At 36.2% G+C, this 13,443-nt stretch overlaps 1 protein-coding gene across 2 annotated transcripts in view; it reads right to left on the reverse strand.

Annotated features, from left to right (window-relative positions):
- Positions 1–1,975: 1,975 nt before the first annotated feature.
- The window catches only part of Hil (peptidase hillarin), a 38,845-nt gene continuing 27,377 nt past the window's right edge, over positions 1,976–13,443 (reverse strand). The window contains exons 2-11 of one of the 2 annotated variants that reach the window (XM_074134778.1): positions 11,107–11,223; positions 9,459–9,655; positions 8,587–8,818; positions 8,372–8,454; positions 7,128–7,271; positions 6,356–6,577; positions 5,936–6,144; positions 5,618–5,748; positions 5,289–5,546; positions 1,976–4,252 (exon numbers count right to left, since the gene is read on the reverse strand). In XM_074134778.1, coding sequence (XP_073990879.1) covers positions 3,956–4,252; positions 5,289–5,546; positions 5,618–5,748; positions 5,936–6,144; positions 6,356–6,577; positions 7,128–7,271; positions 8,372–8,454; positions 8,587–8,818; positions 9,459–9,655; positions 11,107–11,223 — 1,890 coding nt within the window. In that variant the 3' untranslated portion in view covers positions 1,976–3,955. Of the gene's footprint in view, positions 4,253–5,284; positions 5,547–5,617; positions 5,749–5,935; positions 6,145–6,355; positions 6,578–7,127; positions 7,272–8,371; positions 8,455–8,586; positions 8,819–9,458; positions 9,656–11,106; positions 11,224–13,443 lie in introns of both variants that reach the window. The other variant, XM_074134779.1, reaches the window with a different exon arrangement.

Below are 13,443 nucleotides of genomic sequence, written 5' to 3' on the forward strand. Positions count from 1 at the left end.
AAAAAAATAACCCTACACCTATACATTAAACGCGCCTAAAATAGACATCTAATCTGTGCTTTAACGCGTTTAATAAGCACAACAATTATTCCATGTCTTCTTCTTCTTCTTCCTCCTCTTCCTCTTCCTCTTCCTCTTCCTCTTCCTCTTCCTCTTCTTCCTCTTCCGCCTCTGATTCGTTAGCAGCTTTTGGTTTAATAGATTTAAATCTATATAAAAAAAAAGTAAAGTAATTGCCTATTTTTTCAGGCGGGCTTTACGTCCAACTACCAATTAGGTGTCGTGGACGGAGGCGACTAGCAAACACACTTTACTGTAAATTTCTTGTATTAACCATTAAATAAAATCCAAGGCCTAAGACCGGGAATCGAACCCAGTACCACAATGCATATTAGCTTTGCAGGTCTCGCCTCTTAACCGCTCGGCTACCGTGGCGCCTATTAAATCTATATAATTTGGACCCTATTTTTTTTTCGAGGTAAATAAGGTTAAGATTACCTTTATAGCTTCCTATTAACTGCTCGTCTACTGCTTGGTGAATTCTCTTTGGAAGAAATAGATGCGCAATCCCCTGATTGTACACTATGGTAACTCTCAATGTAGCGTGTGTCCAGGACATCTATTTCCTTTATTCTGTAGTGTCGTCTCACAATCAAATCTGACGGCTTCATGTACAAAAATCCCTTTGTACTGGCATAATTTAATGCTTTGCAAAGATCCCTAACCACAAACAAATACTATTGAACTTTACATATGTCTGAACAATTAAAAAACCAAAAAGAAAGAGAATTATTTCTACTTACATTGTCCGGTGTGTGTAGGTGTGATAGCGTGAGAAACTGTTGTACAATGTCTTCCATCTAAACCTAGCCTATTTATATACGCTGAGAATCCCCCTCTACAAGAATTAAACAAGACTTTGGAGTAAACAAAACTATAAATTATTTTACAGACGTGATCCAACTTGCTGGAGCAATAACCCTGCTATGAAGCAAAATGTTCGTAACCTTGGACGGCGGCGACAATTTAAATACAAAGGTGGACCACTGATAACCTTGACATTTAAAAACCTGTTCCAGCAACATGTGCGACCAGCAATAACGATCTCAACTTAAAAATTTTTATATATCCACCGACGGAGCAGATGCCGCAACCTGAATGTGAACGGGAGGCTGCTGGGGGGGGGGCTGGCTCATTTGCCCTGCGCTAGGAACCCCACTTTATATCTACTAATACTTTTTATTTGCTAAAGCAAATCGAACGTTGTCACATTTCTACTTGATTACAAATTGATTGAAGGATGTTTTTTATGATGGCAAAATAATGTGTATGGTTGCCAAAAAAATACAAATTTCAAATTCAAAACGATAAGTTAGTAGGGTTCAATCAATCATCCGATACAAGTTGTACATGAAAGTGTTGTTCAAGAGTATTGGAACATAATGCACATCCTTGAGACAAAATGATGTTGGCGAATGTTTAACAGGTTTACAGATATGACAGAGATAAACTCCTTCGTTCTATTTAGTGCTGCATATCAAGAGAAGAAAAGTGAGAAGTCTTCGAGAAGAACTTCGGAATTGTGTCACATTGTACGTCTACAAACTAAGCAAAATTTAAGAAGCATAGAATCGACCGTGTTTTTTTCCAAACTTTCCGCTCGTTAAATTGTTTGACCCGACTTGAACAGCCTGTGTGACTTCCTCCTTTACTTCAAAATTTTGGAAGCGGCTGTAAATATAAATATCAAATATAATAAAAAAAAAATCAAATATAATAAAAATAAAAACATATAATAAAAATATTCTTAAATTTAAATAAATACATTTTTGGGGTGGAGCGTTATAGGTTTCTTATGAAGACAATCGCCTGAATTAGTGTCTGTGGTGCTATCCCCAAAACCTATAATGTGCGAGATAATTCCTGTTTCAGTTAGTGACAGGGTGTAGGTAAGATAGTTTTAAATACAGAGTAGTTGTGTACAAAATATTATATATTCTGAATTTTTATAATACAAAAATATATTTATATGTGAATTTATATTTTTATACATTCCTTTTTTATATATAAAATTATAAATTTTGTAAATATAAAATATATTATATAAAAAATGGAGATTTTATTAAGGTTACAATATACAAAAAAATTAAGGTTATTATAGTACAAATTGTGCAATAAAATAATATTTATTTGTGTTAAGTCATCATAATTTTAAGATGATCTCATAGTTTTAGTTTTATATGCATTCAACATAATTTTGGACGGAACGTGTCATGATGGATTAAAGATTGTAGGATTTGAAAGAGTCTAAGCGCAACTGCTTCTCAGGCGAATTTCAGAACAGGTTAGTTGTCAGTCAGGACAATTACCATTTAGAAAAATGGATGGTCAAAACAATTGCTGATCCAAGCAATTCACATTCAGGACAATCGACAAACAAAATTATGTCTTGTTAGGATAATTTTTAGTCAGGTCAATTGCTCATCAGAGCAATCGTTCTTCAGCATAATGTTAGAACGATTACAATCAAGACAATTAACGTTCAGTTCAATTGGCGGACAACACAATTGTAGTTTTGGGCAATCGCTGCATTGGACAATAGTTTTCATATTAGATAGAAGAATGAATGTTAGCCAAGACAATTACCAACGAGGACTATTGCAGATGCCTGTAGCAGACACACTAACTAGGTTGGAATGCGTTGATCACATTCTTATTAAAAAAATAAAATTAAAAATAATTAAAAATGCGACTTTACTATTCTATGTTAACAATATTATGCTTTAATTGAAGACAATAATGTACGAATTAAAGTCACTAATAATTCCCTATTTAATATTTAAAAAATACAACTTAACTATGACTAATTTGTGCAAGGGAGAAAATTAATGTTTGCCTTTTGTAAAGTTAAATTCATAATTAAAGTATATATAATAGTTAAAGCATGAATTAAAGTTCCAATTAAAGTCTGTGTAAACCAAAGACAAATTGTTATTTTGCAGTAAATTAATAAATAAATGGAAAACAGACAGAGACAAGGGTAACTGAGTACAAATCAAAATAAAATAATGCGTGGTGGGGTGAATCAAATATTTTCTAAAAGATGGCGACGGCCATCTCTTAGAATGACTACAGAATTTTATAGAACTAGTAATTTCAAGGAACTTCAGGTAGTTTATGTAAGGTTACAAAAAACTAAATTTGTGTGAGTTACATGAAGTTTGTATGAGTTACTAAGAATTTTTAGAAGCGTCTATGAGCAAAAAAAAGAGCTACTGGAAATTTATAGAAGATTTTTATAGTTTTTAAGAGATTCTAAAAAATTGTAGAAGCTGCTAGAAACTTCTAGGTGAGTTAGGTGAATTGTTCGAAATTTCAACTTTTCTAGGAGCTATTTCCTGAGAGAACTTTCCAGGTGAGAAATAGGAGCTTTTATGAATTAATAGGAGTTTTACGAACTTACCAAGAGATTTGAAAGTTATATGAGATTCTAAAAGATTGTAGGAGCCACTGGAAATTTCTTGAATGAAGCTGCATTAATTTTTTAGGTGCATATGAAGTTTTATTCCTTTTTGTGGCAGTTACTGTGGGGTTTCCTCCGAGTTTCTAGTTGTTAAATGAGATCTCAATATTTTGTAGGAGGTACTAGAAATTCCTAACATCTTTAAAAAAAAAAAAATCTGTTTGAATTTTCTTGTCGCTCCTGGAATTTTATAAGGGTTTCTAGAAGCTTCTGTGAGTTTAGAGAAATTTGTAGAGAGCTACTAGAGAGTATAGTTAAGGAAGTTTGTTTAGGATCCAGCAATGTCAAAGAACAAAGTGCTCGCTACCTAAAAGTTGTACAACTTGTAAGTGAGTGTCAGTAGGATCCTTAGCTTGTGGGCGCCTCAAAAAATGTTGGCTTCCTATTTTCGTTCTTAGTCACCCTCCCAATTTTTCTTAGCTTTTATTTCATTCAATTCCTTTTTGAAGAGTTGATGAGGTATTTGCAAGAATGAGTCAACAGATGTTTCTCGTTGGATGATGACCCTGAGAAGTCACGAGTGTAGATATCAAGACCATACTGCCCTTCCTCAGGGAACGTCAACTGGAAAATCACAATCTCATCTGATTCGATGATCCTATGCATCACATACTTAGAAAGACGTTTCGAGTCTAGACCATTCTTGTGTAATGTAGCCATAAAGTCTGTCAAAGGACACGACATCCGGAACTGGATCTCGAGTTCACGACCGGCAAATATCAATGCTTCCTGTAACAAAAAATACTTTGTTAGCTTTGAATTTATTGAAAAATAAGGAGGTAGGGGTTTCTAATTTTAAGATAGAGAGAGCATGGATTCTCCAATGAAGGAAAACTGCCACCTTCATTACTAAAAGATTAAAATATATCAAAGGAATTAGTCACAGTCTAGAAAAGTCCCTATGCTACCACTAGAATTGGTACCACTTTCCTACTACAATAGTTGATTCCTGTATCCAGGCTCTGGGAAAATGTGAAGGGTAGCTGTGATTAACTTTACCATTTTCATTTATTAGAAACTTTAACTTAGGCTGCTTTGATGCAAGCGATAAGACTTGCATCCTTCGAGATCGACAGCTTAACATACAATTAGATAATGGGACTAACCTTGTTGAAACGTATAAATAAACTACAACGTTTTTATTTTATGGAGGAGTGCAGACGATTGTTTAACTCACGTGTGGACTCACTTCAAGAATGCGTTCTCAGAAAAATGTTTCAGATTATAGACATTTAATTGGGTAACTAGTTAAAAAAAAAAAAATCATACGAGCTAATTAAAAATGGGGAAACGTTTAAACTGAATGGTCACTGAATTTAGTCAAAAGTGATGGTTTGACCAACTTTGACTTAGCGAAGGAATTGGCTCAGTGGCAAACATATTACCGTGGGAGATTCAGGGTTCGAAACCAGCTGCTTGCCCTTAGATTTTTTCCTAGGAGCTCACTGTCCGGTGATGGACAGATTGTCTGGAACATGAGAACATTGTCTGGAGTCTGGCAATGCACTGAAAAAAGCTCCGGGCAACAATAATCTCAAAGTTAAAGCGCCTTAAATTAAAAATAATAATAATTATAATGAACTTATAGTTTATCTTCAGGCATACTCGTCACAACTAAATTAAATGTCAAATTTAAACTTCTGCGTTTTTTTGGTTTTTGAGTTTCGTTAACCACATATACAATCACACACAGACAAACAAAAAAAAGCTTTCGTAAGCAGGTTTCCAATAAATAAATATAAATTGAAATACAATCAAAACTTGCCTGATGTGTAACTGGGATTAATCCAAACAATCTTGTAGCTTTTGTGGGGCCCCACTCACCGCTCGCACAATCCGGCAAAGGTACCATCACAGTCTGAAGATCTTCACAGACAATCTTAAATTTACAGACAGACTTGAATTTCATCGGCTCGCCAGTAAGGTATTCCCTGGGTGTGACAGCGTTCGCGAAGATGTCTAACAAGAAGCTGCCGCTGCTAGGCGCATGTACCCGGAACGAGACGATATTACCGACCACAGACTGCGGACAAAGAATCAACTTATAAGAATCATTCATAAAATCATTTAGTAAAAACACTAAAACCCACGTACCTGCATCACAAAGCGCTTCAAACTAACCCCATCATATGAATCACCGTCACTGTCGTAGAACTTTAGATTATAGTGGAATATCAAACTGGATTGCATATTGCTGGGCATGGCGATACGAACCGTAGCAGCGCCTACAAACATAATATTTCTTAGATAGCATTACTCTTAAGGAAGTACTGCTGTCACAAGTCGTGAGGTCAATGAAGCTGCCCTAGCTAGACTTTTAACCAATATCTTATTTCAAAATCACTACATAACAAAACTGTAACTTGTATCCAACAAAATCTCATTGCAAGTCATGTTCGGATAATAACTTACCAGTTGCATCGGTATACATAACAGCTTTGGTATTGTTGTCCGGAAAATAAAGACAGTATCTGAAAAACAACGACCTAACAAAGGGTAGTTCTTCAAAATCTTGCAGGCTGATCGATGTCTTCAATAGCTGCCATTCCGGTTGCAGGGGGAAGAATTCGTAAATAAATTCTCTCGGATCTGTGAGAAAGTAGTGATCATCATATTCATACCTGGAACAATTGTTTACAATATTACTGTTACAGAATTATTACAGCACTTTGCTGGAGCACCAGGATTTTCGAGGTTTGAGTCAAATGCATTTTGAATTTTTATAAGGATAAAGCAAAGATGGGTCTTAAATTTAGTCTATATTAGCACATGAATTAATGAGACAGCTTCTTCTTCGCAAGACCATCTAATGTTTGAAAAAAATAGACTCACCTGAGACTATCAGTCTTGACCAGTTTCGAACCAGTTTTGGGCACTTCTTTAGCATTTACCAAGTGTCTAGCCCCCCAATTGCATTGGACGAATCGCCAAGAGCCGGCTACAAACACTGCATTCCAGGAGTTTCTAAACCGGTTGTCTTCGAACGATATACCTGGCTGATAACCAGCTGATTTGGAGTAACCCTTAATCACCACACAATGAAGGCCTGCGTAACTGCAAACAAATAAACAAAAGTACAATTTAGCAATTTATAATAAAATAATGTTTAGCATTTAGCAGCTGGTCTCGAAGTCCTTACACAGCCACTGTGATAATCCTTTCCCTACGTAGTTTGATTGGAAAAAAGTTTCGTCTAATTGATTGAAGACAAAAATTCTTGACGAAAAAGTTCCAATAAGAATAGTGATGTTTTTTTTTCTAATTAGAAGTGCATTTGATTGAAAAAAAAATTGTTTATATGAAGAAGCTTTAAATTTTTAATCAGAAACGTTTATTTTGATTGAGGAAATATCATTGTTTGAAGAACGTTTGCCTTAAGAATGTGTATTTTGATGGAAGTAGGTTTACTTTAATTAATGTTAATTCGAGTGTCTGGTAAAACGTCATATGACTGGCTCCAAACAAGAGGGTCTCAAAAGCTAACAGACAGCCATCTGAGGCTCCCAATCCCAGACGGTTCACCGTCTTCAAAACGTACAAAAATCCTCCAATCAAGTGACATGTTTCCCAGCCCAGCTCGATCTAATAACCAGCAAAGTGTTACCTGCAAAGACGTTTGAACAGAACGTGGTAGCTCTCAGTGCCATGTTTGATGCCTCGCAATAATCCCATAGGTGTGTCGCCGCGCAGGTTCTCATCAAACTGCATGGTGTTCAAGTTCTTCACCGTGATCCACCTGAATATGGTTCTGCAACAACATTGATAGTCATCATTTTGGCTTAAATATACAGCAACAGTCCAGTATCCCAATCAACAACCGTGCAGTTCATTCTTTCTCTTACGTGTGAGAAGCCTGAAGTGGATGTTCCGTCCAGGAATGGTATCGCTGCACAAATATGAGTAGCTGGCGTTTTTAGATCCAGTTTACTGGATTTTAAGTTTTTGGGATTTTCTTCATAACGGCTCCACCTATTTTTTAAAATTGATCTATATCTACCAGATCAATAACTTGAAACATTTTCTCAGAAAAATTCATATTATTTTGACGAGAGGGATGAACCAGGCTTTCAACTTTAGTGCCATTTCAGTTTTATATGGCCTCATACTTTACATAATTTTAATAGGAACTGGATTTATGACTGAAATTTCAAATTTGAAGAACATCACCTCTTCATTAAATATTTGCATTTTTTTCAAAAGTAAAGTAATCGCCTATTTTTTCAGGCGGGGCTTAACGTCCAACTACCATTTATTAGGTGTCGTGGACGGAGGCGACTTGAAAACGTACTTTACTATTTCCCATTTAACCATTAAATAAAATCCAAGGCCAAGACAGGGAATCGAACCCAGTACCACAATGCATATTAGCTTTGCAGGTCTCGCCTCTTAACCCGCTCGGCTACCGTGGCGCCTTTTTTCAAAAGTAGTACACTACTTTTTTTAAAAATCTATATGCACAGTCCATACATTTAGGACTACTTACAAACCCAAGCTTCATAACCAATATCTCCGTCACTTTTCATTTGAACTTAGACCTAATGTATGCGTATCAATGTGGTTTAAAACTTTTCTTTAAGGAACGCATCTTACAGTAAGGCTCTGTTTAGGTTATGCTTCTTTCAACACTATTATTGCAGTGCAGTAAGTGAACATGTGTAATAATAAAACCAACTCCATTTATTAAAATTGTAGTAGCAGAAAGTTCTAAAAGTGTGAATTTTTTCCCCTAGGAACGTTTTTTAATCAATTGTAGGCCAATAACTATCTTTTCAACTTAAAAGAAATTATATATTTTAAACACATTACTTCAGCCATGTTTGCCCCTATTTTGATTGGGAACAAACTTACCTTGCTTTCTCAATATCGGATCCGCAACGACCAACCAGTTGTCTGACCAGATCCGTGAACGTCTTTTGGTCTTCTTGGGCTACCTGCATGTTGAAAAAGGCAAGGAATTAACACGAAGAAGTGTGGCATTAATAAGAGCTGCCATTGACTTTCAACTTGGCCTCAATGTTGGAGCCAATACGCCTTTTAAATCCTACTTAAGATGCGGCACTTACCGATATAGCAATCTCATCGATTTGCGCAAACTCATTCGGATGTGAGTAGATATGATATTTAGCTAAAGAAGGCGGAGCTGGCGATGGTGCTCGACTCGGATAAGGAGCCAGCTCTTCCTGTGCTCCCGGCTCCAGATAAATGCTTTCAGCCATCATGTACTGCGAGCGCTTTTCATTGATCAATTCCAACATTTCACGACTCTGTTTTTCGACAAGTGCTGCCGTGGCCGCTCTGAAACAATTACAATTTGAAAATTCGTATTTCTAGATAGGACTATTCTTAAGGAGATACTTTCCAACGTTGAAGCTATATTTTTATATACCCTATTATACCCAAGTCTAGCTGCCAAATTTTAGCTTACGGCCTGGTCAGCAGGTTAGCATTAACTCAACGGCAAAACTTTATAAAGATATAATTGGACAAAGCAGAATTTACAACAGTTTATGTTATGAGGTGCTAGAAGATAGGACTTAATCTTTCGTACTCAGTGTTGCATTTTTGCAACACAAGGATGTAGATTTACTAAAAACTGAGAAGAAAAAGTACTGGCACCAATGGGTTGGAGTTATTGCTGTTCTAATTTGGGAGGGTTAATGAAGCTGTTGTATTTTAGGTTATTTGTTAATTAAACATTAAATCAATGGCAAATTAAATTTACTTGGTATTAAATTTCTCAAGTTTGCATATGATCCCATATTTTAATCCATTAGAAATCCTGCAGATTCTTTATATAAAAAATTGTAATTGGACTTTTTCCGTAAATAAATAAATAAATAATTACAAAAGCGGAGGTAGTTAAATCTGGCTATAACATAGATATGCACAAAAGAACTCGTGCCCCCAAATGGTTACATTTTATGTTCTATGTTACCTTTCATGTTCCAATAGTTTCCTAGTTAAGCTTTCTTTTTTGCGTTCCCTTCTCAAGGTCATATTCTTTTCCAGATCGTCACGCTCCTGTTGTAGCCTGAGCGTCAAAACTTTGGTATCTTCGGATCTCTTTTTCTTAGCAGTCATCTCCTTCTCAAACCTGGATATTAATCTCTCTAATTCCTTCTCCCACTCGTCCTGGAATATGGTTTAAAATTGTGATAAAATGCTGAGAAATACTTAAGCCAGCTTGTGAAGGGAGCATATTAGGTATAGAAGGTGTACTACGTATGAGAAGCTCAAGAATAAGTAGGAAGCCAGCAGTGCTTTCTGGATCATCTGAGATTGATACAGGCAATGATCAGACCGGGTAGTGATAATCAGAACAATACTATGTCTATGAGCTGTTTTCTAATGGGACATTGTCGACTTGGTGAGCACTTGAAGAAGTAGGCCGGGAACTGTAGATTCTATGGGGAAATTGAGGGGTTTCTAATTACCTCCCAACGGACTGCGATGCCGATGATCAAAGGAGATATCGATACCGTCGGTCTAACGGCTCCAAAACAGAGGAAGAAGTGAGAGAGGAGATCTTCTGGATAGGATTGTTAGCTTGGTAATCCTCTCTAAACTACATTCTTTCAAGCGGTGCTACACATTTCTTTGTGCTTGAGAGATCACAATGCGAAGGATAATTAACCCCAGAATGGTCATCTTCTCCTACAGCAAGAGGCCTTAAAAACATTAAGACCTATGAAGTCTGCTGATCCTAGTATGGGATTGTTGGGAGATCCTGACGTTAAATGATAGTTAAATAAGGTCTTCCTTGTCTCGATGCCCGATTATTCGGGATGTGGCGCAATGAGGCGACAGATCGCTTAGTCGCAGAATGATGCAGTGGAATTTTCACTAAAACCAATCTTATTTTGGCCCAGCATAATACGACGTTAGTGCAGCCAATACAAGTTGGGATACATAGAATTACCAGGCCAGAGAGATTTGCAAATGTGTTCATTTTTAGCTAATTGCCCAAAATTTATTGTATCTCCGACTATTAGGTGGTTACACGGACGATCGTGGGCCTCTTGAAGGCTCACTGCAGACCGAGGATACACAGGCATTGCATGGGCCTGGTAATGAATAGCCTGTGTAGAGTTTGTCAGGATGAAGAGAAAACGACAAAACACGTTTTATGTAAATGAGAAGGGCTGGTGATGCTATGCGTTTAGCTCTTTGGAAAAAGAATACTCATGCCTTTACAGTTTGTCCCAGGAGCTCAACCACTTTGTCCCAGGAGCTCAACCACTTTGTCCTAGGAGCTCAACCATTATCAGGTTCCTAAGTTTAATTTAACAAACTTTTTAACTCCTCGATTAGTGGGTCCCTCTACAGAACATTTTAATTTTGATGGCGTAGGCTTTGTGACCAACACCCATAGACGTGGCCTCTAATTCTTGGGCTCAAACTCTACATTACAGGCTTAACGATGTCATCGCAATGCCATTTTGAGAGATTACAGTGTTGAGAGTGCTCAGGATATATTGGTGAAGGTTCGAATGTCAATAAAAGTCCACTTTGTGACAGATAAACTGGACAAGGTTCAAACCACAGGCCCAGCTCTGAACATTAACTAAAATCTATCAACTAACCCTGATCTCATTTTTAATACGACGGTCCTCTTCCTCTCGCTGCCGAATGAACTTCCTGTACAGATCATCTTCTTCCTTCCGATGTTTCATCTCTAACCTGGTCTGCTCATCTTTATCCTGTGGACATTACAAAAGAAATAAAATTTGCGAATAAGGATGTAGGACTTTTGTATAGAAGGGAATAGATTAGGAAATTTAAAAGAGAAAACAATACTAAGCTTGAAAACTGTAGAAAGAAAACAATATTTAGCCCTAGACTTATATTTACACTAAATGAGAATGAGGTAAATGATTGATGAATGATGACTGACAGATGTAGATGGTAGCGAATAAAACAAAGGTGGCTTCGAGCGGTAGATCTGATGGAATGCTTTTTCTCCAAAAATCTCCCGTCTTCAACCATCTTGTTAGCTATCTCCTCCATAGCTCGATGAGTTATGCCTCTAAATCTTGGCTTGTAAAGGCACCTAGATTGGACTTTTTTCTTGCTCCAGTAAGTTGCACGTAACTTGTGCTGTTACACTATCATTAAAATATTAATCTATTGTTATAAGATATTGTTGTCCCCAATTTCGGAGGGTCGGTGAAGATGTTCTTATTTTAGTACATATTTACCACAAGTTATATTCTGTAGTATTTCTTGTTAGCACTATTCTTCAAGGAGATATTGCTTTCACAACTAAAACATTTATTGAATATAATTTAAGTTAAACTTGTAGCAATTTATTTTCTGCGGTGTTTCTACAACTTACAGAAATATTGCTAAAAATAGTAAATACATCTGAGACCTGCGAAGCTAATATGTATTGTGGTACATGGTTCGATTCTCGGCCTTAGATTTTTTTTAATGGTTAATAAAAGAAATTTTACAGTAAAGTATGTTTGCTAGTCGCCTCCGTCCACGACTAGCAAAGTACCTAATTGGTAGTTGGATGTAAAGCCAGCCTGAAAAAATAGGCAATCGCTTTACTTTAGTAAATAAATCTGCTTAATTTGGATTTAGGATATTTTAATATTACAATGAAAAATTCTACAAACCAGGATGGTACTCAAGGTTACATGATTCAGATGTAACGTAATGTAATACTGAATTTCCTGTTCATATTATTGTAACCAATTTTAGAGTGGGGAGTGTGTCAGTCTGTCATGTTTGGTTAAGTATAATTAACCACTGCATTCTATGTATTTATAAATTTCACCTATTCTTAGGTTAAAACTTAAATGTTTTAGCGTTTTGTAAGTTTCCAAAAATTTGTAAAAAAATCGCATTTCTAACACATTTTTTAAACTTTAAATATTATGTACTCTCTTTAATGGGCTAAACACTTTATTTAATAGCTCATGAAAATGTATTTGGTAGTCTTCAAATATACTAGAACTTCTGATACGCTAATAAACTGTCTCAAGTCTGAACAATGAACAGATCTACCACCTAGTAAAGGAGAGAACAAACCTTAAACTCATAACTGCCCCAAGATCTACCAAACTAGATTATATTTGAGCGTAAATGCACGCATGTTTCTAATTAAGTTCACACTGTACAGATCTACGACTGCATAATATTATTATATTATTATAAGTACATTAATGGTTGGGGCGCCACTGTAGCCGAGCGGTTAGAGGCGAGAACTGTCGAGATAATATGTATTGTGGTACTGGGTTCGATTCCCGGTCTAGGCCTTGGATTTTATTTAATGGTTAATAAAAGAAATTTACAGTAAAGTATGTTTGCTAGTCGCCTCCGTCCACGACACCTTATTGGTAGTTGGACGTAAAGCCCGCCTGAAAAAATAGGCAATTAATTTACTTTACATTAATGGTTGGGTGTTAGTCTAGTGGTCAAGAGCTTGGCTTTGTGTGTGGGAGATCACTAGTTCGAATCCCGCGTATGACTACTTTTTATTTGTTAGAAAAAATTGTTTGTAGTAAAGTATGAGCTTCTACCCCTGACCACGACACCTAATTAGAAGTTGGACGTTAAGCCCCGCCTGAAAAAAAAAACAGGCAATTACTTTACTTTGCTAATAAACTTTAAAGAACATATCACTTAACAATACCCAATTAAAAATGAAATGTAAATTTGGTAATATTTAATCATAAGATTGTCCCCAACAATAAGTAAACAATGGCTTCAGTGTTTTGATCATCATTTTTTTTAAAAAAAAATTAATTAAGAAACACAAAAGATGCTAAGAAAATCTGAATTTTGAAATGAGCGGCTAGTATACAGTAGCTACGTGCGAGACCTGTAAAGCTAATATGTATTGTGGTACTGGGTTCGATTCCCCGGTCTTAGGCCTTGGGATTTTATTTAATGGTCAATAAAAGAAATTTACA

Source organism: Rhodnius prolixus, unplaced genomic scaffold (assembly GCF_049639745.1).
Source record: "Rhodnius prolixus isolate KJV_2025 unplaced genomic scaffold, Rpr scaffold_28, whole genome shotgun sequence".
NCBI lineage: Eukaryota > Metazoa > Arthropoda > Insecta > Hemiptera > Reduviidae > Rhodnius > Rhodnius prolixus.